Source organism: Chrysoperla carnea, chromosome 3 (assembly GCF_905475395.1).
Source record: "Chrysoperla carnea chromosome 3, inChrCarn1.1, whole genome shotgun sequence".
In the NCBI taxonomy this organism is placed as follows: Eukaryota; Metazoa; Arthropoda; class Insecta; order Neuroptera; family Chrysopidae; genus Chrysoperla; species Chrysoperla carnea.
Window position 1 is genome coordinate 30,595,194 of NC_058339.1, and position 27,800 is coordinate 30,622,993.

Below are 27,800 nucleotides of genomic sequence, written 5' to 3' on the forward strand. Positions count from 1 at the left end.
GATTCATTTAAAAGTTTAAAATTAGACTTTTTTGCATTATGAAATATTTTGGGCGTCAAATATACTAATTTAAAGTCAATTTATTTTAAATATTTCAGATGGCTTAGTAAGTTGAAGGTCAGGTGAAGCCTAATATGATACTCTCGTGTTTTATCACCTTTGTCGCTGATTCTTACAGCTCCTCAATTATTTTGAGAGTCTGAGTAGCTTAATAAAAGGTTCATTGTTTAATACCGCAGTGTTGAAGTTTTAAAAATATTCTCGAATTAATACATACGTCCTTTAGCATATTGTTATAAAATGTTAGCTAGAAGGCTTAATTTGACAACCGGATATTTTTATAATTTTTTTTTAAGCTGATATAGCAAAACAAACATGCCTTGACCCTATGTTAATTGGATATAAATAGCCACATGTCACTTAAAATATAATAAAATCTTTTATTTAAAATTTTCCCAGCACTAATAAAAGCAGACTGTTTTTTAAACTTTCTTAGAATTGAGCAAAATAAATTAGTTGAGTTCAATTCAAGTTCAAGTGATTCTTGTTCAGAAAAGCTTTTAGGTTTATATTCCGAATGTTACCTATTTCCCTCCCTTTCCACAGAAACAGTCATATGTTAATTTCTTAAACCATATAAAGCTGCCCGTGGTTTTTTGGATAATTTCACGTCGAAAAGGCTCCTTTCCCAAAAGTTCACTGTTTTTGAATTATTAACAAATTATTGCTTGGAAAAACTTCAAAAAGGTTATTTTCAAAGGTGTAAATTAATGCAAATAAATTAAATTTTGATTTTTGATTCAGTTAAGAACACTCTCCGTTAAATTACCTTTCAAATGAAATCAAAAAACTTCAAATCGGTTCATCCGCTTAGGCGCTACGATGCCACAGACAGACAAACACATAGCGGTCAAACTTATAATACCGTTTTTTTTTTACTTCGGGGGTTAAAAATACGAATGCTAAGCAATGACTGCATTGACATGGTAGGTGATAAATCGATATTCGCTCCCTCTAATCTACGAATAGTGCTTTTTTCTATCGATAAATGAGATTTACCTACCACAGCAATTAATAATGAAACCACAAATCATAGTCAATAAATTTGTAGAAAGCTAGAAAACACTGTTAATTTTAAACAATTCAATCAATCAAGTTATTTTGAATAAAAAAACAGTTATGTAAATAAAATTCACTGATCAAGTCCCGTAATAATAATTGAATCAAACCGCACACAAGAGCAATAACCCATTTACAAAATATAATCGATAGCAATTTACTATAATAATTAATCAGAAATATAAGTAATTATTCGCATCAATTAATTTTGTTATTGTTTGCACATAATTCAATTATTTATTAGTACATTGAATTAATTTTATCGAAGTTTTAAAAGTATTTAAGTAAATAAATATTACAATAAAATTACGTACCATATAAAAATTTCTTCACAAATTGTTAACAATAAATCACAACCAAATTTAAACAATTAATATATCGATAATATTCAACAGTGCGCAAAAAAATAAAAAATTTTTATAATTTTTAAACAAAATATTATTTATAAAATATAACAACAAAATACTGATAGTTTTTTAGTGGGGTATTTTATATTTTTACATTATTGACGTGATTTCTGTTGAAAAGATTTATTTGTGATAGATACCTTTGATAACAGACTGAACTGAGAGTATTGAAAGTCTATTTATGCGATGTATTCGTTTTTATATTTGAACAGAGAGAACAATTAATATTAATTGTAAATACCTGTTTTGGATTTTTTGTTGTTGTTTTGAAGACGAGTCTAGTCATTAATGAATTTTTTTTGGTTAAATTATATTGGTTGAGTGGTCAAACCAATTACTTTAGGATTTATATGTGTGTGCTAAAAATAATTTTTATTTTTGGTATAGGCAATTGTAAAATGAAGATTTTTTGAAACTGCTGCAAATTTTCGATTTATCTACCTTAAGAATGTACGAGTGAGTGCCAGAGGGTAATTTTGGATAAAAGGCTTGAATTTTTTTTTTATTAATTTCAAAAGTAGGCAAATTTAACATTGGTCTTATGGGAAAATGTTGAATGGATGATATGTTTTCATAGATTTCTCCAAAACTAGTCGGAGGAATTTAAAAAAAAAACTATTTAAATTAAAGTCAAAACCTTAATAAATTATTGAAAACAAAAAAACCCGTTGTGTCCGACTAATTAAGAATGTATGAGCACGGTAGTTTAGGACACAATATGTTTTCAATTTTAATGCTGTATTATGTTATAACTTGACATTATAAGACGAAAAGTGTAAATAAAATTTTCGATACCTGGAGTAATTTTCAAAATATGAAAAATTGAAAATTTTGTTTAATTATTTAGCTTTCGATATTTCAAAAATCAAGGCAGACATGGAAAAATTTTATTATTATTTTTTTATTCATCTACCTTCATGAAGTTATACCAAAATTGATCATCAAATTTGAAAATAAGGTACAAATAATTTCAACCAAAAGTCTAAACTTGCCATGACGCTCACAATATTGTGGTATAAGTGGGAGGTTAAAAGGATCTTCATCCTTCGGCTTAGCTTACGCATCTCCTGCGTGACGTATTTAAAGATGAAAATTAATTAGTGTAAAAATATCTGTTTTTTGTTTTGTTTCGAAGACGTCAGTGATTAATGAATAATCTATATATATAAAAAGAGAGTGTTTGTTTGTATGTCCCCGATTTTCCCTAAAACTAACCATTGACCTTCGGTAGGGGATTATGTCATTGGGTAGCCCTTAGGCTCCCATTGTGAATAAGGGAGTTTGGTGGGGGTGGAATTAAAAGTGATCTAGGAATTCATAGAAAATAGATTAAAAAAATAATTCTAATAGTACAATAGGCCCCACTGTCAATAGTACAATTTTCACTAAATGGCGCTACTGGCGCAAATGTCTTTCGATTTTTCTCGAAAACTCTGGAATGTTCCATGGATTTCTATCGAATTTTCTAGAATTTTCTCGAACATTCTGGAATGTTCTATGGATTTCTATCGAATTTTCTAGAATTTTCTCGAATATTCTCGAATGTTGTATGGATTTTTATTGAATTTTATCAAACTTTCTCAAACAATCTGGAATGTTTCATGGGTTTCTGTCGAATTTTCTAGAATTTTCTCGAACATTCTGGAATGTTCTCTGGATTTCTATTGAATTTTCTAGAACTTTCTCGAATATTCTGGAATGTTCCATGGGTTTCTATCGATCTTTCCCTTACTTTTCCGTACACACAGAGAGTGTAGACATAATATTGGGATCGGCCAAAAAAATCTTACTGTTCCGTACACACAGAGAGAATTAAAAAAAAGTCTTTCATTTAACAATTTTGATATTTAAATGTGCAAAAACAACCCAGCGAAGCGGGTTTAACAGCTAGTTATTTTTTTAAAAAGAATTGAGTGATTAACTTAATCAGGGTTAAAATATTAGATTAAAAAGCCTCATAGTAGGGATGTGCCGAATCTTTGGATACCGATATGGAAACAAATCGGAACTAGTTAACACTTAAATTTTCTTATTTGTAATATTGAAGACATGAAAGGAAGCCTCGAATCTTGAAGATAATGATTCTTATAAGCATTTGTATCCGTGGATTCAATTTAGAAGACTCTTCATGCCTTTGAAGCAAATTTTTATCGGTACGGAATGAGTAATTATTGTTGCTCGATTCTCACTTGACTGGTTTTCAATATAATTTATGCGTACAAATATGAATAATTTATAGAACGGAGTTATGATTATTAGTTATTAATTTGTTAATTTCATTCACTGAATTTAAATATGTACATAATTTATTTATATATATGTGTAAAAAATTGTACGTTTTTATCAATAAAAGTTATTTATAAAAATTGTATTTATAAGTAGTCCATTGCTGCTAATACTATATTTAGGGTTGAGAACATAAAGAGATGCAAAATATATTTAATTCCGTCAAGCAATGCCGTCAGTAATTAATTCCATCGAGCTATAACTAACACGAAAATCTGGTTCATTTTGCGATTAGATGACAAGTTTCTGAGATATTGACTGAAATTGCTTTTTGTATATAATCTTAGTCAATATCTACATAAATTTAATCGATTAAATTAAAAATTTAAAGAAACCCCCGGCATAAAATCAGGTCTGATGGATTCGTTTGTGGCATCGTAGACTCGTTAGTGCCATCGTAGTTCCCAAACGGATTAGAGCAGACGCTAGATCGCGTGCAAAAAGTGTGCATAAATCCAGGACCGCATTTTGATAATTGATTCTTTTTCAAAAAAGTTTATAGATTAATATTCCGGATGTTGCGAGAAACCCTCTTGCTCTAATTTTTGTATATTCCTCTCCTTCACAGAAACAGTAAAATGTCGATTTTTTGTGTTTTTGAGTTATTAACAGTTTAATGTTTGGAAAAACTTCAGATAGGTTATTTTCAAAGATGAAAATTAATGCAAATAATTTAAATTTTTGAGCTTTTCAAAATCCTAAAACGATCTTTTATAAAGATCTGAAGAGTAATTAGGCGGATTGTTTAATTCCAAAGTCTCAATCTTCAATTGAAATTGATCGACAATTCTCAAACACCTGACTTGATTTTCGTAAAACATAGTTAAGAACAATCTCAATCAAATTACATTTTAAACAAAACAAAAATAAAAGATAGGTCTAATATTTTTCGGGAGCAAACTGAATGTTACCCAACCCTGTTAAAATAAATAATTTCATGTTTATGTATATTATTCTAATTAATAACGTTTATTGATTTAATTATTATATAAATCATGTAATGAACATTGAACTATGATATTGATCCAAATTTTGTACAATTATTTCAAATATTTATTACCGATTACTATGTAATTAGAGAATTTCCTTGGGTCATCATCATAATATACCTTGTAAATCATCTCATTTTAATCATAAGGAAGTTTTTGAATTTTATTATACATTTTTCATGGCGTTTTTTTTTAAGATGCGGTATTTTATTTCCTGTAACATGTTATTTTTGATTCAACTAGAATATAAAATCACGTAAGTAAAATAATTAACATTTAAAAACCCCCCGCGGAATGAAATACTTTTAAAAACCAAGATATGATGATTAGTATTGAATTTAATCTGTATTAGTTATTGGTTACTAAATTAACAACAGTACACGTCGTCGCGAAGACTTTTCGACTTACACGCTTAGGTCAACTAGGGAAAGACGGTCTATAATGATCCCCATAAGGAAAAATGTAATTTATAGTCAAAGTATTCGAGATATATATAACGTCGAAATATTTTTGGTTTCTTTATTAAAGTGTTGCATTATTATAGCAAGCAAATTTCTTTTGATTTGTACAAATTTTTAGAACTATTCAATATTTACTCAAAAGGGATTGTTTTCACGTGTGTTTTTTTTATGGTGCCTATTAAAAGATAAGTGGTATAACATTTTGTTCTCCTTTTAAATTTTTGTTATTGAAATGGGTTTTTTTGGATGACGTAGTTGTTAGTCTTTATATATGTATTACACACATATAAGTATATAAATCGTTTGTGCGTCTGTTTGGTTGTAATCGTGTTAATTCCAAAGAGGTTAACCTCTTTGGTTATACTTTTAACTTGAGCGGTTGACGACAAATTCACACAATTATTTGTTTTTTCGAGATGATGCGTCGTTGCTATGTTTGGTTCACTTGAACGACCATAGCGAGACGTAGAAAGCTCTAAGGCTGAAGGCTGAATCCGTTGAATATACCCACCTTTCTCTTTTTATGACATCACTTAAGACGCTTAAAACTAAGTATTTCATGACTTTTTGTTTACCCAAACTCTCTTTGATCTTGTTTTAAAGGTGTAACTACCAGAGATGTATCGGGGGTTAGTTTAAATCATATGCCTCCCATTAACTTCGAAATGCTCAGCGGAGCGGTTGGGTAACAGATAGTACTAACGTACTAGTATTGTCTTCATTTACAATAAACTTATGACGTATAATTGAGTATCCACTATTAATAAAAAAAACATTAATTTATTTAAATAACATACAATAACACGTAGCACGTGCTCTGAACAACAATAAATAAACAATTAAATGACCCGCAAATATCACGATATTCTTCTCATTCATCTCTGAAAAATCAAAATTTATGAAATGACCTTTTGCTTGATTAGAGAGGCTAGTTTTGATTCTGATTATTTAAATTACTGGTTATTAGCCGACCACTTTGCTGGACAATTTTAATTTTATAAATATATATCACTAAATATTCCCTTTTGCTCTTTTGACCCTCGTAAATGGTCCATCACCTCCCTCCACTTAGCAACAAAGTGGCATTCGGTCTGCCTTCGGTCTTTGGTAGCGAATTTGGGAGTGAAACTTCAAAAAATATAACAATAAAAGTTGTATTAAATACGTCCTGTGCGGTTAGGGATTGAAATTTCAATTTCATTATAATTTTGTTTTCATAGAATACATTATGAAAGTCGTGAAATTTAATTTCCATTTAACAAAATTCGTTCCTCTTAGTGTAGGTAACATAATAACTTGGAATTATGTGCAGTAAATGAATAAGTACAATTTAAAATATGGTTTTTTTAATGACTGTTAATGGGCATTATCATTATTTATTCATAAAATAAGGTAGGTTTATTATTTGTAGTTTTTGTGACTCATTCTCATCGATTTAAAATTAATATTTTGCCTCGGTAATGTTTATAATTCATTGTTATCAAATTACTACTAAATTGTTGTTTTCTCAAAAAATTAGAAATAATTACTTTAGTAAAAAGAATTACAGAAATTTTTTGGTGCATTTAAAAAAATTAATTTAATCAAAAATATCACAAACATTATAAAAAAAATTTTTTTTTCAACTTTTGAACTTTTTAAATATTGATAATGTCTGTTTTCGTTTGGAACGCTAATATGCTTTTGTTAATGAATTTTAAAGGTGCAAAACTCAGTTCAGAGGTTTCAATTTCCTGCTCGATCCATGGCAGAAAGTCAATATGATTTTTTCTTAAAGCTGTTACAAAGAGAATTTTAGGCTTTTCGGCTTAAAATTGATGTTGAAGATAAGCAATTTCGACTAAGATATTTATTTTTCATGACCGCTAATAAGCATTTTAAGCGTCCAAAAAGAACACAATATCACATTGAAGTAATTACTACTTTGCTTTGTTACATCAACAACCATAAAATATATGGGATGTTTGTTAAAAGAATAGTGAAATCTTAGTCGTCAGAGAAAATTAAATTCTTGGAAAAATTAAAAATATGGATTATAAAATAACTGATAGATTATTTTCAATGAATATTGATAAATTATTCATTAGCAAGGTTAAAATAAAATTAATAATCTTTTTTCTCTTATTCAATCAATATTTGATAAATATTTATAGAAAACAATAGATATTTTTTCATTGAAATCAAATAATTCAATAAAAACAACGTGTGTTTGTGTTTTTACACTCATCTTAAAAAACATATACGTCGTCACAAAGATTTTTAAGTTTTAACTCAATCTATTTTTACTTAATCACTTACCTTTACGTATCCCATCATTAACACGTTCTAAATATAACGTGCAGAAACAGTTACTTTCCGAAAAGAAGTAAATTGAAAACGAAATTCAAAAATAACAACCAAATTTTATAAAATAGAATGTTGGGATTATTAAAGCATCGTTTTAAAATGATTATTATTTTTTATGTAGGCAACTTACAGAGCCGTTAAAATACAAATTGCCTAAATTATAATAAATATGATGAGATTGCTTGCTATTAATTAGGAATGAATTGTTCACATAGTCACATGACGGTCAGGAAAGTTTATTTTGTACTATGATAGTAGTATTTATGGAAATTATTTGACAGGTAGAATGTAGAAATTTTTATAATATTTTCTTCTTAAAGATTAAATTAATTTTGTAAATTAATAATTTTTTTTAAACTTCTGATGATCAAAAACCAATAATTGCCGAAAGGATTAAATAGTGGAAAGGAAGCTTTAATTTTTTTAGAAAATCTGTCATTATAAATTAAAATTTTAACACAAAGGAAGATTTTTCCTTTGATTAAATTAAAAAATTTTATTCTTATTATTAAAGCAAAAAATAACTAAAAAAAGGGGGTCAACCTTAAAAATTATTACCCTAGTAAGTTAGTATCTATTTCATTATTCTTTTGAATCAATTAATCTTTTGAATGGGTAATGCATTTATAGGTGTGTACTTTGATAAAGAGCACGCCTTTGATTAAATGGTTTTCCCGCATTAAAATTTGTTACTATTGTATTATTCATAGCAAGTTTGTGGTTTTGTAATTGAAAATACATGTTTTGTCTTTGTTATTGTAAAAATGATTTAATTTTATTAAATCATTGATTAAAGATTAATTTTGATTAATTTAAATAAAAATTTTTATATTTTATTTATTTATATTTCAAGCTAAACTTCGTTTGAATTCTAAGAACTCTTGATGTAGAAATTATATTTTTAGCTTTCTTTCTACCTTCTAGTTAAAAGTTTTATTTTTTTTTTAAGTCAATGAACTTTAAACGTATTTAAGTGTATTTATCATAAGTCCCATTCGTTAGTCGATAATGGATTACTATATAGCTTCAAGAATTTGAAGACTCTTTATTATATAGGTACCTTGTTTGTTAAGCCTATTCCATAATATTGTTTCATTTTAATATCTTTGTACAAGCAACCTGTTCAACTCCAGAGCTATATTACTTGCCTATATATGAAATAAATAAAAAAATCAAAGCAAAAAAATGATTCGCTTGTCGTAACACGTGTGATATTTATCTTACAAGATTATTAGAAAAACAATTACGTATTATTTATTTTCTTATTTAATTTTCCTCATCGTATAAACAAATAATTACGTAATTTTTAATTGGTGTAGGTGGCTACACTAAGAAAATGATTTCTGGCAGTTGTGGTATATTGGCATTTAAGTTCAAGGTTTTAAATAAAAATGTTGTAATATATGTTAGTATAAAAACATAAGTTTTTTTCCGGTGTTTTATTCATTAAACGATTGTCTAATTTTATCTAATAATAGTAATAATTTTTATTTTTGTTTTGCGTTGAAGGAAAATTTTTTTAAATTTATACATAACAATTTAGAATTATCCATGTGTATTTATATGTAAAAATAAAATACTCGTCTTCTAAAGTTCTACGGTCACGGCCGTGCTTTGTGCGTATTCATGGATTTTAGATATATTATGTGTATTACGCAGGAATCATTGATTCTTGTAGACATTTTTCAAATACGTATATGTATAGCATCTATTTCAACTTTGTACATTAATAAAATAGCTTGGTGTTCCTAAGGTAGTACGAGCGCCAAGACAATTTTAGACTTAGAGTTAAAATTATTTGTACCTTATCTTCAACAATGATGATTCAATTTGTTATAAGTTCATGAATGTAGACGAAACACAAGAATAAAATTTTTCGATATCTGCTTTGATTTTCGTATCGAAAGCTAAATAATTAAACAAAATTTTTAATTTTCGATATTTTTAAAATTACTTCAGATATGGAAAAATTTTGTTCTTACTTTCAAATTATAACATAATTCCCCATCAAAATTGAAAAAAAAATTTTTTTTTAAATTCATCGACTAGTTTTGGAGAAATCTATGAAAACGTATCATCCATAATTATAATTGAAAAGTCAATATTGGTTTTAAGCCGACCGCCCCATTTTCTCGTTTTTTCTCCTAAACTCCCATAGTGCCAATCCGATCCATGAAACGATCAATGATAGCCATTTGGTGGATTGTGTCAGGACTTAGAAAAGTGGTACATAGGACTTTTGTTGGTAGTCGTGGTATAAAAATGCTTAAAATCACAGATTGGTTCTCTTGTATCGTGATTTATATTAAACTTTTTTTTAATTCTATTTGAAAAAATTTAAAAACATTAATTTAGTTAAAAAAAAAACCAAGAATTTATTAATAAAATAATTTATTTTTATTTATAGTTTTTCTACTATACAATTCGTAGAGTTAACAAAAAAATTTTGAATTAAATTATCAAGGTCTCTGTACATTCCACAAGGATACATTTTCAGTCTTTTTTGAATTTTTCTGTATTTCATAAAATTTTTTAAATTTTAGACTGACAATGAGTTTATGTTGATGTTTGTGTGACGTTGCTACATTTACTCTTTATTATGATAGGCAACTTCCATTGCATAGTAGTAAAATCTTTTAATCTAAATACAAATTGCGTAGAGATGATGTATTGGGTTTTATATGTTTTGACTGTAGTTTGAACGACCTTAAAACTAGAAATGAAAGGGCCTTAATGAAAAATCTATATATTTTCTTTACTCATTTACATTTAAAAAAATTTCAAAAGTTATAAGTTAATTTCAAGTTTTCTAAATGGATAAAATTGTTTATGAACACATATTTTTCTGGTGTCGAGTATAATTGAATGTTTTTCATTATTCCACATAAAAAGATTGATCTATGAAGTGCAATAAATCAGCTTATCCCTAAATTCCTTCCTGCTATAAATACTGATTCTAGGTTGATTAGTAAAAAAAAAGTTAAAAAGAAACAAATTTTCGAAAGACATTTATAGTTAAGAAAAAATGCATGAGCATAGGTATTATGTTTGTATTTAGAATATGAAAAAACAGTATGAAACCATTTCAGGATATCAATACTTTCTTCTTACTATCCCAAGATGCTACAGATGAAACGATGCAAAATCAAAAATTATAGCAACAGAAACTGTTCAATATACGCGTTTTTTCAATCGTTAATCGTTTTCTGTATCAATTATTAAAAATTTATTTTATTTGTTCTTAATTTTTTACAATAATTTTTTTTTAAATGTTTTTTTTTTTAAACTAGTAAGTCGAAAATAGTTACTAGTAATCCTACCCATGCTCACACATTCTGAATACATTTTGCAATTAAATAAAATTTTCAGTTCTTTAATTATTTATAAAAACTTTTGGCCGAATTTAATAAATATTTTAGTAAAATTATAACTTCAATATTTTTAGAAATATTTTAGGCAGGAATTTTTTTTTGCTCCTGCTCTACCCTCATTTTGTTATTAAAATAAAATCGAATTCGTACTTAATGAATACGGCCCTGGTACTCTTGGTAAACCATGGAATGGTCCTGGTGCAGGAGCACCTGAAGTGTTAATGCGTATAATACGAAGATTTACTTCTCGCGTTTGAAGTGTGCGTAAGAAGAACTTTTGGAAACGTGTTGATAGTACCCATACATTATTATTATCACGTTCTGCACTTCGAATTTCTGCAGCGAATTGTAAAAGTTCTGGGTCATAAGCCAATACACTAAAAAAGATCAAATATATTTAGAAAAATTGAAAAATTAAAGAAAAACTTTATTAATATTTTTGGTATATTGCCATAGTTTTGAAATTTCGTAGTTTCGTTACGGCGAGTTTTAAAATTTATACATTTTTTATTTGAGAAAATTCATTTTTTTCATAGCCTCTCTAATATATTAACTATGGTACAAGTTTAAAATAGCTGATTATGTGTATACTTTTGTCTGGTATGATGAAATTTGCAGATTTTGCGATGCTGATGCGGGCACTCATTTTTGTAAAGTACCAAAAAACTTATTTTTGAATTTGTTATACAATTAGCTTCGTATAGAATAACGAAATAAACTAATTTTAATCAATTTTAAGCTTGTAACGATTTGCCTCTTTTCTTAAAAAACAGGTTTCAGACTCGCCATAATGAAGCTACTTATGAAGTTTAAACGTATATTCATCAATATAAACTATTAGTAAAACCAGGTAGGAAATAAATTTTTTTTAAATTAATACCTTTGTAAATTACTTCTAGGATTCCAGAGGGCTATGGCGGTTTCAGTTGCTGGTCCAAATATAAGACTGTCTGTTTTTGGATCCACAGCCAATCCAATACCTTGAGAACTTTTTGTTCCGACTAAACTAACAGGTAATTCTTCATTTTGTGCCAATGGCCCTTTTTGTAAAACTGCTAATGGAACACTAAATACTCGATTTGTTGCTAATGGTTGATAATATAGCACTCCTGTTGGCGCAGACATTGCCAAACCGACAATACCATCCATCAATTGGAATGTTTCACCAGCTACAGTTGTAGAACTAAAATCAGGATCAGGGAACATAGTTGGATGAATAAAACGCCATGCAGCATCTTTGGCACTGTCATAAACAATCAAACCAGGTGCTGCGGTGTCTGAAATGTATGCGAAAGCATTATCACATTTTCCACGTGACACTTCATCAATTACTAAATTCGTGGTTAATGTGCTTGGACGTAAGACACCACGTGGAAATTGAATTATTCGTACTGGTTGGTTTGTATGCAAATCGAAGATTACAATTTTTGGTGGACAAACTACTCTGAAATCTTCAATGGATGTTGTTAGACCAGAATCTAATACCCATAACCTAAAACAGATTAATTATTTTTATTCAACTTCGTAATACTTTTAAGTCTACGAGCTAGTGTACATTTTGACAAGCAATTAAATAATTGGAAAAATACCATTGTCAGAAAAGAAAGAGGCGAACTAACCGTCAAAACTAGAGTATATTTCCATTGGGACAATGCCCTTGAAGGTCAATGAAACTTTCGTCTTTTTGTAAAAAAACAAAATGCTTATCATCCTTTAACCCCGGCGGTCTCCTCCTCCGACTTCAAATCTGAAAACAGCCTTCAGGCTAAATTGACGATCTTTTCCTCACCAATTTATCCTTGATAAATTGAGTTGTAAAAAAGATTTTGGGCCCCGGGCCTATTTTCTTAAATGACTTAGAAACCAAGCAAGCGTAGTCAAATTATTCGCTTGTATAATTCAAAAATCATTATCATTAACATACAATGATGCTGTATTATTGGAAATTGTGTTAAATTTGTCGATAAAGTAATAAGGATATTCAAGCATCATTTTGGCGTGGGCGTAGAAACACGATGCCAAAAATAAGAGTATATAAAATTCTAGTTAGATATTACCAAGAGTAAATTTTACCTATTACAAGAATCTTGTCGCAATCGATAAACTGAGACTAATCCTTCACATGAATAGTTCTGTCCACGAACATTTTGTGTATGCCATGACCAATCAGGATACGCTTTTAATACTGGTGAACTTCCTGGTAAAGTGTTACGAGGAATTGATGTTACTGTTGGTCCAGTTCCTGAATACAATCGTGGTGTTGCTATGAATATGCGATCATCTGTAATTTCCATACCGGTAAATACATTATTTTCTGGTCTGTAAAAAAAAAAAAATTTTAATAGCAAAAAATTTAAAAATATATTATTTTTAATTTTTAAGATTTTGGATAAAAAACACAAAATATTTTTTCATTTCCGCTGATTTTCATTTTAGTTTTATTCTAACTAGATTTAGTTTAGGTTAGATTAAGCTATTATGATGCCAACTTTTCCCTGACTACTTCAGCTACTCATTTATTTTAAGATGCTGAATTCACCCTCCAATATATACATATGCCAGGCACTATACCAGTCCACTATTTAACTCAAACCCACAATCTTAGGTACACCGTCTACGCCAATTGGTACGCATTAACCAATTGAACTACCATTTTCGATTTCGATTGTGAAAAATTTGGTTCAATCTTTAATAACTTCCTCGAAAAAAAACATAAAAATTCGTGTGCAATAATATAGTTTTTGAAATTCATGTAATGCTCCATATTCATTCCATAGTGATATAGGTATGATCTAAAAATAATGTTTTCCCAAATTTATCTAATTCTTAAATTCAATCTTGGAACTTCATACTTATATTTGGGCAATCACTCTTTGTAGGTATAGTAATATAAGTCAAATTATCGAAAGATAGACACGGAATATTGAGCGGTTTGTTTTTAGAATTTAAGCCGTAGATGACTTTTGTGGATTTCTAAATGATCCTGTAGTTGAGATAAATTTTTAATTTTGTTTAGTAAAAGTCAAAGAATGTTTTTAAAAGTTTCATAAAGGATGATTGAAGCTTTAAAAAAATAGGTACACGTGAGGTCCTGTTACTTGAATAGTTGTGGAATTTAAAAAATATTTTAGGCACAATTAAACTTATTAAATCATTAAAATAAGAAATAAAATCATTAAAATCACGTGTATAAAATTCATGAACTTTATAATTTCATAATAGTTGTGTGAATATTTTTTATGTTTTAGTATTGGTAATGGCCCATAAAAGACCTTGAATTTCACACTTATTCATTAAATATACAATTATCACATTCATATATATGAATTGATCTAAATTGTATCTACAGAATGGTTCCCTAACAAAAATTAATTAAATATAATTTATTATATCTACTTAAGATCAAATTTAGATTTAAGAAAGTCTCAACTATATGTGATCATAACTGCTTTAAACCCTTATGTGGCCATATTTTAACATTAGCTACAATAAATGACCTGTAATACGTAGTTATTAGTAATTTTTATAGTAGAGGTGACAGCAAAGCACATATTTATAATAATTTCAAATAAATATTTCTTATAAATAAATAAGAAAATAAAAATAAAAATATATTTTTTTTTTTTTAATTTTGCGCCAAGATTTTTTTTCCTTTTAAAATGAAAAAAATATTCTTGGTTCAAGAAAAATTTTCTTGTGTTAAGGTAGTACTATCGGTAATAGACTTTGCATTCAGAATTTAATGAAACTTGGCATAGTTGTCCATTATTATATCATAATTAACCAGTTAAATTTTTAGGGTCCTTCAGAGAACTGAAAAAAAGATATTTTAAAGATATTTTAACATTGATCCTTACGGGAAATCACAGATTTTATTTTATTTCACAAAACTGGACGTTCAGATTTTTCAGTTCTCTGAAGGCCCCTAAAAATTTAACGGGTTAATTATGATATAATAATGAACAACTATGCCAAGTTTCATTAAATTCTGAATGCAAAATCTATTACCGATAGTATCTACTACCTTCAGAAACAAGCCCCTTTTTTCTTTGTAGACGAAAAATTGATTTCCCACTCTGTATGATTACAAAATGTTTAGAGTACCTACGTATAACGTGCGAGCATCCTTTTGAACCGTGAAGGTAAACTAAAAAAACGCGTTCACTTTCTAAATAAGTGCTAATAAGTTAAATATTTTTATAACTATTGTTTTGTTTATTTCATGATACATATATTTTTGTTTAAAATAAATAAATATTTAAAACTTATATTATTATAATTTAATTTCAATAGTCACGAATCACCTTTTAAGTTTATGATGTAATTAAATTATAAGGAAATTATTTAGTTCAAATTATCTATTCAATTTTCAAAATATGCTTGTATTGGTTAACAGCTTAAGGCTAATTTTATAGGAACAAAAAAGTTAATAGTTCAATATTTTCAATCATACTGACAATGAATATAAATACGCCAGTCAAATTCTACATTAAAATCGCAAAACACGATGTAAAGCTGTTTCATTCGTATGTTATTTGGACCACTTTTAGAACTTTGCAAAACGTAGTTTTTCATTTTGTTAAAGGGCTAAAATAACATACCAAAGCAGCTTTACATCGCCTTCCGGCCGCCATTTGAACTAATTTTCGATAATTTTGAAAATTCACAGAGGAATTCACATTGAGAGTTTTTTTTGGATCCTATTGAATCCTATTGGTGAAATTTGTATTTTTTACGTTGCATCGAGGTCCAATTGCGTTCGGCGAATAAGTTATTCACTCGTTACATTACACGTACGTTTTAAATTTAGTAATTTGTGAATTACTTGTTCTTTTCTCACATTTCAGCCTGGTTTCAGATCTGGTTTCATTCGATTCAGATTTAAAAATACATGAGAAAACATTTTAATACCATCAATTTTCCAAAATGGATTGAATTGGGATTGAAATAACATTTAGTTTTCCGACACATTCCGGCCTCCTAAAATGTATAAAAATTGACCATTTAATTTTAGGGCTACATCGTACATACGGGATCACGTATATAGTTGCTACTTGATTATTAATTTGTTTTTAAATATTGTGCATTTTTCATATTATTTTGTAAGCTTTCGCCAATTCATCTGTCGTTGGAAAATACAAGTTTATGCCTTTAGTAAATGATGTGGCCAGATTTTATACATACTTTGTTACTTAGATTAAGAAACATATTTCAACAATTTTAACAGATTTTTGACATCAATGCTAGATAAATTTCAAAATGACATTAATTTTTTTCTTAAAAAAAATTTTTTTATTCAGTTTTTCTAGGAAATTGTTAATTACTATTTCCACGAATTTTTTCACTGAAATTTTATTGAGTTTATAAAAAACTTCAAATATGTAAAATCCAGAAGTCATATTCAAAAACGAATGATTTCTTTTCTCTTTCTGATTTTGTTAGGGAATTTTCTTGCATTGATTTAAAGCTCTAAAACGATATAAATTGTATTTTCTTTCTTACTTCTTGATTTAATGGCAATAATTGCACATTAACTATTATACGAGCTTCAATCACCTATGTGAAATAAACTCCAAAAAAAAAAAAAAAAAATTCCCCAAAAGATGTTTCCATAAGTGTTTCGTTTTTTTGAGAACAGAACATTAAATCAAGTCGTGGATAGAGTCTGGTGCGACGCATGATGTCCACATGAATGACATCCCATAAAAACTCGACCAACTCGAAACGTTTCGATCGAATGTTATGAAATTCTTTTCGGGTCATATTGCCGTTAATATACTTCGATTGGCACCTTATCGAAGTTGATATCGTTTTTTGTTCGCGCGATGTTGGTCAGAAAAAAATTTAAGAAAAATTTTCGCCCGGCTCAAAACGACCCGACCGAATATTATGAAATTCTTTTCGGATCATATTGCCTTTAACACACAACGAGCGACACCTCAACGAAGTCGATATCATATTTTGTTCTACGTCTAAAAAATGTCTACGGACGTACGTACGTACACAAACACACACAAATATACTTCTTCTCCAAATTAGTGTTAATGTCCTAACCATGAAACGTAAAGATATGTTGAAAATTTCGATTTCGAAAATCGGACCCATTACAATAACTTCCTATAGTGGGAAGTTAAAAAGATGGCGAATTTTATAAGATCACACGCCTTGTATATTTCAAAATAGATTATAAAAGTAGCTATTTCACAGATAAGTTTATTCTCTTTTATTGAAAATATGTATTTCTTTTGTAATTTCATTTTTGAATAATTGAACCTATATTTTAAATATGCGTATTCATTTATTGAATTTGTTTATGAAATGTTATTGTTTTGTAAAATTATGAGGTATTATTAAATATTTTACACACATAAATTCTATAATATTTTCTGTTTAATGTGTTGAAATTGTTTCATGTTAAAATGAAATGAATTTATGTGTGTGAAATTTGGTAATTATATTATGTATTATATTTAAAAAGTATGCAGTTATAATTTTTCATTTTATGTTTGAAAATCTGCTGTGAATATTATCCAATCACAATACAGAAAATCATGCTATTTTTTTGAATTTTGATCTCTTTTAGTTTATGGTATGAAGAGCTATGAAGAATATGTGAACATCTAGCTAATATTTTAATATACTGGTGGAAGCGATGGGAAGTTATGTATCGTGATCATATACTTGTGTATGTATAATCCTTAGGTAGTCCTACAACAACGAGTAAGAATACTAGTGCCAAAGCCATAAATTTTAAGTAAGACACGGCAAGATAAATAAGGCTTATTTCTATCACGGCAGGTGCTTAAAATTGATAAATTTCTATTAGTCTTGTCATTCTAAAAAGAAATAAAAAGAAAGAATAAAATATAATTTCTGACACCCGATTAAACGAGTCAAAGTCTGATGACCTGGAAATCGCAATTTTTCCATCAAAACGACGGTATCGACCCCTATTTACTTTCTACCGTTCCCTATTTATTTTTTAATTAGAATAACAAAAAAATGGATATCGTGCAGGATATTCATCAAGGTTTCACTGTAAAATTAGATCAAAAATGTTTAAAATTTTCGAAGTAGTCTAGTAGAAAAATTTTGTTTTGTTTTTTTCAAAATTTTTCATAAAGCTCACTATTTGAAGTTAACTACAACTTTTATCTTTTATAAATCGGGACCAAATTTTGCCCTAATTTGCTCTCTCACGAGAAAACAATCGTGTATACGAAAAATTGTTTCATACTAAAGTTGGTATTTTTTTTTATTTAAGCTTTTGTTCTATCTCTTACGGTTTAACATAAGCAAAACTCAAAATGTTAACATTTTGAACACCATGTAAATTTTTCAAGCAGCATATCTCAAAAATAAGACATTGGGAGCTGCGTGGGTTGGCTTTAATTGTGTCTTTAATATCATTTTAAAATGATAGTAGCAACTAATGTCAAAAGCTCATAGTTTTGGAACTGAAAAAGTTCGAAAGTTTTGCAGTTTTTCCAAAAGGGTCCTAATAACATACCCATAAAAAAAGTAGCTTTACATCGCGTTTAGCGATTTTATTTGTTTTTTTTTTTGTCTGATTTTACTGGCGTATTATTTTATTAGCAAATTTCACCTGTTTTAATTTATTAGTGTTGACAAAATGTTAAAATTGCAATCTTGATAAAATAGTATGTAGCAATGATGATTCATATTCCGGTAAATATCTCGTCAAATAGAAAATATGCATTTCAAAATTTCTTTTTTTTACTACTTATATTATTTATATTTTAATAGTTAACATAAATAATTATTTTGCCAGTCATAGCTAATATTCAAACAATGATCTGAATAGGATACCCATAAACGTAAAATAAAAATTACAAATAAATTTTATCATTTCATTCTCATAGAGACTTTTATAACAATTTAATGTGTAAAATATGTTTCAAAATAATTAAATTATTTTTAAATAAATAAATTAAAAGAATTTATGGGTATAATGAATTTGAAACATGATATATCATTACAAGTATGTTTTTTTAAATTGATACAGTAAGTGTTTTATGGAATTAGGCATAGTAGTAAAAGTTATTCTACCAGCGTAGTCTTCACGATGGTTTGTAGAATTAACGAACTAAATTTTTACAATGTTGACACTCAAAAAGATTATTTTTATAGATTTGGCCAAGTGACTGTCTTGGGATGGGACACACTTAGACCATAGGGTCCTTTGTGAAACCGAAAAAGGGTTGGCCCATCCCCGGCTACTACTCCATGAGCCATTTGGAGCTGTTTAAGAACAGCAGAAGAGTCTTGTGATCGACGGACTTTAGGTCGGAGAGGTCGTCAACGAAACGCTGGCTCAAGTAAGTCGATCTCCTCATGACAAAAGCTGGGAAGTGACAGAGAAGATGGGCATTGTCTCCTCCTTCTCACCATTGTGACAGCTCCTACAGTAGTCGTGATACACTGCAATTCCCAGCCGTTCTATCTTAATCAACCGGCGAATACGATCGAATGATCCACTACACAACCAGTGAATGCAAAAAGTTTCGTGTACAGAATAATATATCATTTTTATAATGAACAATGTATAATTGATTTTTTTTTCTGATATAGCAATTATATTTGAGATATTAAAAATTTAAAGGTGTGGTCGATCAATTAATAGTAATATAAATCTTCCGGTATCGATCTATTTAGTAAAATAACAAATCGTGTGAATTTAAAAAAAATATTTTAACACCTATTCACCTGTACTTAATATTTTTATGTTATTACAAATTTCTAAATCGTGAAATCTAATAAAGATCGAGTCTAATTTTACGTTGAAATGTTTACAGATTCAAAATTATATCATTTTAAATAAATATTAATGTATAAAACCCAAAATGTTTATTTATTTTTTAATTTAAAGATATCCTAGATCGGTGAAGAGGCGAGAATTTATTATTATTTATCTGCGATTCCAAATTCAATTTCAATGCTATTTTTGGGGAAAATTATCATATTATGAACTATTTTCTAATTGGTATAAGTTACAGATTCCATAGTGTGGAGACTTGGACGTACCATAAACTTATTTCGAAAAAATCTCTTACGCCACTTACTTTTTTGGAAACAAAATAATACTTAACGTTTTTGTGTTTGCTATGAAGTATGTGGGGTCAATAACTTTTTCGAACCTGGATTATGAAAGAGGTTTATGACCAGAACTTTAAATAATGAAGGATCCTTATTTCATGAATTTCTTATACGGCAGACTAAAAAAATTTCGAATAACACGAAGACATGTTGAAATATTAAAATAATATGAAATTCTATCTATAATTTAAATCGAAATTTAAATTAGAGAATCAACTTCAAGAGGTTATACACCTGTTTTCATTTTAGACTTTCTCAAAAGTCAAAACATTTTACAAATGCTGAATAGAATATTTCAATTATACAGCATATATTTGTTTTATAGATATATTAAAATAATTTTCCATTAATTATAAGAATTTATAGTTACTTGAAATAACTATTATTTAACATAGTTCAGTTTACGTGCATATTAATTTAAAGAGATTTAAATACTGTAATCATAAAATAAAGACAAAAATTAAAAAGATATCGATTATACTCTATATTTATGGTCTGTAGGTACACCTAAATATTTTTTATGCAAAGATAATAATATGGAGTTATTATGTAAAACTGTCATTTCTTAGGGCTTTGTAACACAAAAATGCCGCAAAGAAAATCTTTTTACATTGAAAATCTTTATGGACGTTTGACTATAGCCTTAAACATTTCTAAAGTTAGGCACATGCTGAAATTTAAGGTCTATGCTATTCCGTTATCGATATACAAGTTTTTGAATTCGATTTGCTCACAACGCAGCAGAATGCTCACAACGTGAGTGCTTAAGATAATTATTGAGCTACCGGTACATGAAAAACCCACAAAAATCCCTTTTAAATATAAAAAAGTAAATATCTCAACACCAAAATGTTAAATGAAAAAATTTTTCAATCGAGTAGTGTCAAATAATAAAATACAATGTTCATGAACAATTCTAACAATAGGAAAATTCGTCACCATTTTCCAGAAAGTTGAAAAACTTGCATAGATCGGTCAATCATAAAAAAAACAAAAAAATACATTAGCAATTTACAACTATAAATACACAGTTTTCCATTTCTCGGGAAAATAATGACAATGTTTTAATGTTTTTATTTTTGGAAGTCTCATCAATATCAATGATTCTGCTAAGAATGCATATTTTGTCTACAGTTAAGTTTTTTGCAAGAAAAAGAGCATTTTTAAGGTAAAATGATTCTATTAATATGGATATTCGTTCGATACTTTGATTATCAATCCGTTATCAGAAGGTGGATTGAAATATCACCCAATGTTCGAAAATATCCATGGGAAGACCTTTTTTATAGAGCCTTTAATATCAAAGTTATTCTCACGCTTATATTTATGATATACATTTAAAATAATGGTTATTACATATTTTATTGTACCAGTGAATTACCATATTATAGATTGGCAAGAAAGTTGTTTTTTGAAAAATATACATAGTGTTTTATGTAATTTTGTTCATAAAAAGAGGTGTGTCATGTCAACGTCTTAATAATTGCAAAGAAGGATTTCTGCATATGGTAAAAGAAAAAAACCAGTAATTTTTTTAATTCAAGTTTAGCAATGTGTATAAAACCCATACCTCCAAGACTGTTAATACTTAACCCCAACTAAATATTCAAAATATTTTGAGATTGGACATACTTTTTTCAATCGAAAAATATCCGAGTATATTTTTAAGATCTCAGAGCCGCAATAGTAAAAAAATGAACTTTTCATTTGGTCAACCAGCTATTCATTTTCATTGAATAAAAAGATTATAGAACGATTCAAGAATGAGTTGATTATTTATTTTGAAAATTATAACTATAATAAATTATCAAAAAAGTGTAGATCGGTCGGTGTCGCCCCCTTTTTTGTCTAGTCCCTAATCACCGAACATAGGTTAGGTTAGGTTAGAGTGGCTGTCCTGGGGTGGGAGACACTTAGACCATAGGGTCCGTTGTGATACCGAAAAAACCTCGACGGGCTCCAGGTCGGAGAGGTCGTCAAAGAGAGGCTGGCTCAAGTAAGTCCATCCCCTCATGACAAGAGAGACAGCTCCTGTAGTAGTCGTGAAACACTGCCAGGCCCAGGCGTTCAGCATGCCTGTTGCCCAACCAGTGTCCTGTAATAGCCGCAACAAATTTGCGAACAGAGGCCCTTGGAATCGCCAAATATAGGTATAGTTTAAAATTTGTTTAAAATAGAAGATATGCTAATCATGATTAAAAGGTTTTTATTTCCAAAATTGTCTATATCAATCTTCAAAATAGCAGACAAAACGCTCTTAGAAATTTCTTTATACTACACGCTCACAATATAAAAAGAGAGTTTGGTGCAAATTTCAATTTCATGCAATTATTAAGAAAATTCTGCGAGTATTTGCTTTCTTAGGTCAAATTTTCAAGAAACACTTTTTATCATTTTGTATAATCAATATTTGTAGGTCAAATCTAGTCATACTTTTTTACAATACCAAGGATACGAATAACTTGATTAATTACACTATTCTGAAAATAATCATTTAATAATCTGTGCTTTTTAAATTTTTTTTAATGAATTTTTTATAGCTCACTTTATAAATTTAAAGTAATTTAATTTATTATCCATTTATGGATATACAGTGTAATACTTAAGTAGTAAGTAATTGTAAAAATATATAAAATGATTCAGAGCTATTATCAATTTATGGAATTAGATATAAAATAGCTTTTCAATATTTTTTTATTGTTGCAATCTATATTATTAATATCGAAGTAAAATTCTTGAAATATTTTCCCTTGGTTGGTAATAATTGTTAATAATATGTATTTAAGAAATATTGTTTGTCATAATACATACAAATACAATATTTAAGAATAATTTGCAAGCAAATGCCTTATATATTTCTAGCTCATTACATTCTATTCGCAAGCGCGTCGCCAAAGTGACAAACTTCCAAAATTTTCAAGTAATCTTCGTCTGTATCTAATCTTTCTAGATGAACTGATCAAATTGTAAAAATCAGAAACATTTTCACTCCCCAGAGTAGCTCAGAGGTAAAGGTACGGCCATGGCATCACAATAGTGCGCCATTTCATTATTATCTATCATTTTGGAATTAGACATTTTCGAAATTAAATATATTTGAATTCGAGGACTTCGAAAACCAAATATACTTTTTGAGGAAAGAAAATATGAAAAATTTACTTCAGATTTCATAATTTTCCATTTTATGATTTTTGTTAGAATTTTTCGGGATTATGGGGGAAGAGGTTCGTTATCCTTCAAAATTTGTTCCTAAAGAATACTTCCATTCTACTAGGACTTACAAATAGTCCTGACAACATGAAAATTTAAAATTTTTTTCACGAAGTATTGACAGCGGGTTGTACTAAATTATTTAACCTACATTGGAAAAATATGTACCAGAACTGTGTTAAAAGAAGTGTTTGGTCATGAGTGTTCTCAGTGGACTTTTTATATACCTACATCAACTGATTCTTATTCGAAAGGCAGGATGGAAAAATTGCCTATTAAATTTAGAGGAAAAATTTACTTGTTTCCGTGTCCTAAAAACATGAGTAGGCACATGTTGATATGATGATGAATAGTAGAAGTAAATGATGAATAGTAGAAGAAGAAACCTGAAGGTAATGAATGACGACTTAAGCAAAGTAATATATACGGGATTTAATTGTTCTAAGATTCAGGTTCTGAATTTCCAGGTTGCAACAGTAGAAAAACGTTACCATCCAAATTTAATAATATTTCGCCAGTTTCCAACTGAAACACCGGGATGGTACGAATGGATCCATTTTTAAAGGTCTGGGATCCCTCAGATCCGGTGGACTATGTATGTAATATATTACCAAAATCTAACGGAAAACAGATTAATTATTTTTACTTTTAAAAGGTACTTAAGCTTATCAGCGCATGTTTTAGCGTATAAAGTCCGTAAAGTGTGCCTAGAAACTATCTCCGCACACAGCTCCGTCGCTAAAAATATTTTTTTTGTTATAAAAAATGTTATATTTTTAATTATTACAACATAATTTATTAAAAAAAAAAACTTTTATATGTTTAAAAAAATAATTAGTAAATTGTAATTATCATTATTTAAATAATAAATAACATATAGACACACAAAATATTATGGTACCTAAATAAAAGAGTAAATAATATATTACCTTGATATGTCATTATTCTATCCAAAAAATATTTGTGTTATGAAATGTATTTATTATTATTATATGTTTATTATTGTTTTATTTTATTTATTTTATAAATAATTATAAATTAAAAGTAATTTAAACTTTTTTGGTACCAAAAATACAAAAAACCGATTATGCATAGTTTCTAAAATTATTTTATTGACCATATGAAATATTTAACCGGCTTAGTCGGCTCAATCGAGATAAAGTGTCTTTATTTGCTATGATTACTGACTGAAAGGTTCCGGATTCGAATCCAGGCAGCGGCAGTGTGAACAAAAATAGTAAAATGAAGCGGTAAATTGATCAAACTGTCGTCGCTTGGACAAGAACGATGTAACCGACTCCACCCACATCATAAATTAATTCTATATTCGGATGTAGTTTAACTAATAAATAAAGATTTAAAATAATGATGTGGTTCGCCTCTGTTATAGACATGGTCTGAGAAACGGAGGTTAAACCCCATTATTATTATTATATGAAATAATATTATTTACTTGCAAGAGATAGTAAAAAATTCATAAAGATATGAATGATGTTTTAAAAAAAGAGAAAATAAAAAATAAAAAATTTGAAACAAAATTGATTGTTTTCAAGATGTGTCCAAATGCTTAAATACTTGCCTGTTTTGTAAAAAAAGTCTTCTTAGATCAGGTTTCAGATTTATTTAAAAGTTTCTAAGCTATCACGTTCACAGTTTCACGACTTTCAGTTTTCAGGAAAAAAATCAAATGGGTATATTTCGAATAAAATCTCATTTATAGTTTAATTGATTAAATACCGGTCTATAATGTTCCACTAAATAGTCTCATTAACAGTAACAGTTAGGACCCATTATTGGGAAGATTTGAGCCCGCCTAGCTAGATTTTTATGGGTCTCGATTGTTAAAGCTGCTATAAATATAAACTACTATACTTGTTTTCTTTTAAGTTTTCATTTAACACAATCGCTTTATTTATTATTTAAATTATTTATTTTATTACTAAACAAGTATCATCACAGCGTCTCAATTTCCAGTTCTTTGTAAAATATTACCACAGACATTTTTTACAGTGTACTTTCTATTAGTATAAAGTGTTGAAGTTAATTTATGCAAATTTATTTATTTTTTTGCTGTTCCAAAATTTTGAAATAAAAGTGCTCGATAAAAAACTCATTTAGTCAGTTTTAGTCAAGATAAAATTGTTTCTTAAAAACAGGTTTATGTTTAAAATTATAATATATATATTTGAATGTCAATATTTCATCCGGAAAAAATTTTAAAAGTCTTAATCGTTTATTTGGCAGAAATAATTTCATAAAAGACCATGGCTCATGGTTCCATCATAAAAACCAAATAATATTAAAATATAAAATTTTTTGGACAGACTTAACGATAAATTGCAGGAAAATTAGTTAAAAAATGTTACCTAATAGTTCGTGCAGTTTCATAATCAAATTCCGGTACATCATATTCCAAAGTATTCCACTGATTGAGAACTTCGAAACCGTTAACAACAATTCCACAAAACAATAACACTGTTAACAACCGAAACAACATTTTTTCAAATAATTAATAAAAATAAATTAAATAATTTTTAAATAAAAATAACAACCAAACTCCTAAAATAAGCCTAGAGAGCCTACAGTTGTGTTAATGAGTTTCTTATTGTATGGAATATAATATGTAACTGATTGAATAAAATTGTTTTGATTAGGTCTTATCATATAATAATTAATGGTATTATATGTTTATTATTATTATTATAATCTTGTTTATAGTATTGTCAAGGGACTTTCACTAAATGTACTTGGTTGTTATATTGGAGGTGGTGGAATTACTCCCATGTGAGAGAATCGCGTTCAAGTTGTCTGATTAAATAACCATATAACATATATGCTGAATCGTTCAACGAATATTACTCTTTTGATCAATCAAAACTGATCTGTCTGAAATAATAAAATGTTTTGAATACTTTTAGATCCAGTGGAAAATCTAGTGTTTAGATCTAATGGCAGTGTTGTTTTTCCAATGAATTGCAATTGTTAAAAGCAATTCACTGGCAAAACAACACTGGGAAAAATTAGTAACCTCTGCTCTAAAAAGAGGGTTGTTTAAAAAGTCCTTTTAAATAACTTTTTAAAGTAATTTTATAAGTGCGGAAATGAACTATTTTTCGCAAAATAAGTGAAAAAAGTAGTTCTTATTTTACGAGCTCAGATAAAAAACTACTTATATCAATCTATATTTGAAGTGTTGACCATTTTGAGATTATGAAACCAATTAGTACCTACTCCAATTTATATGGATTTTTTGAATTGGATTGTACGTAGTATTCGGTAAATCTACAGGTATTATTGACGTGAATGTTTAATAATATGATTAATAAAACACGAATGTACTGATATAAATGGGTGTAACACTTGGCCAAAAGTAACCTAGAGATTTATATTACAAACTACTATTACAAACCATATATTCATAATAAATTTCGATTTTTGCCCCAATTTCCTAGATCAGTTTTCCCAATTTCCTAGATCAGACAACCGTGCAGTCCACCACCAAATTAGCAAAGAGTGACATTCATAATAAGAGTAATCACGACTAGCTAATTCTTACTGATGATGACTACTTGGTAGTCGAAATACATATTTATAAAATACAAAAAACTAATATAGAAAATTGGGGCAAAAATCGAAATTTATTTCGAAATATCCTAGAGTTCTCATTTATTATCTTCGATAATATTTATACATATTTTCATAGTTTAGCATGAATCCATTGATATATTTCAAATGCTTACAATGATAAATTCTCATACTCAATATTCTGATCAGATGATTGAATAGACACTTAGCGTAGACACTTGAGGACATTTGAAACGAACAGACAAACTGAAATATTTTTGTATGTACTTATAATTTAACAAAAAATAAATAATAATAATTTTAACTATTTGAATAAGTAGGTCCGGTTATGAAATAATTTTCAACGCGTCATGTCAGGATATTACTAATTAATGTTAAAAATTTTGTAAGGTCACATATTTAAAGAAATATTTTTGGCGAATCAGTGACATTCAGAAATGAATGGAGGACTGACTCTCTTTTTTTGATTTAACAAAGTAAAAAAGAAAAACATATACCTAGCATACTTTAAAAATCTTTAAATCACTATAGATCGGATTGCCTACTTTTTTAATTTTTTAATATACAAATTTGGAAAAATCTGTCGAGTTAGTTATTTTATGAAAATAAATATACATACCTCTGAAATATTGTTTAATATTTTTAGTAATTTATTTATTGCATATCCGACAGACCGTACATCCAAATGTTACCTAGTGCAAAAAATTATTTTTGTTCGTATAATTTAGAGCAGTGATGCGTAAACCGTGAATCTACATTAATTTTTTTGAAACCCACTGATTTTGGGTAATTCTTTTCGGCTGTGATGTCAATTTTTCGCTAGCTATCACTAATGTCCTTAATTCCGGGGCTAGGACTCTACATTCTTGAAATCTTTGAAATTTTGATCACAAATTTAAAAAGTATGAC

General features: G+C 28.3%; 1 protein-coding gene across 1 annotated transcript in view; it reads right to left on the reverse strand.

Annotated features, from left to right (window-relative positions):
* The window catches only part of LOC123295986, a 31,424-nt gene extending 5,589 nt beyond the window's left edge, over positions 1-25,835 (reverse strand). The window contains exons 1-5 of the mRNA XM_044877446.1: positions 25,673-25,835; positions 13,053-13,298; positions 11,860-12,471; positions 11,130-11,356; positions 10,250-10,321 (exon numbers count right to left, since the gene is read on the reverse strand). Of these exons, the coding sequence (XP_044733381.1) occupies positions 10,250-10,321; positions 11,130-11,356; positions 11,860-12,471; positions 13,053-13,298; positions 25,673-25,803 (1,288 nt within the window). The 5' untranslated portion in view covers positions 25,804-25,835. The remainder of the gene's footprint in view (positions 1-10,249; positions 10,322-11,129; positions 11,357-11,859; positions 12,472-13,052; positions 13,299-25,672) is intronic.
* Positions 25,836-27,800: the final 1,965 nt, after the last annotated feature.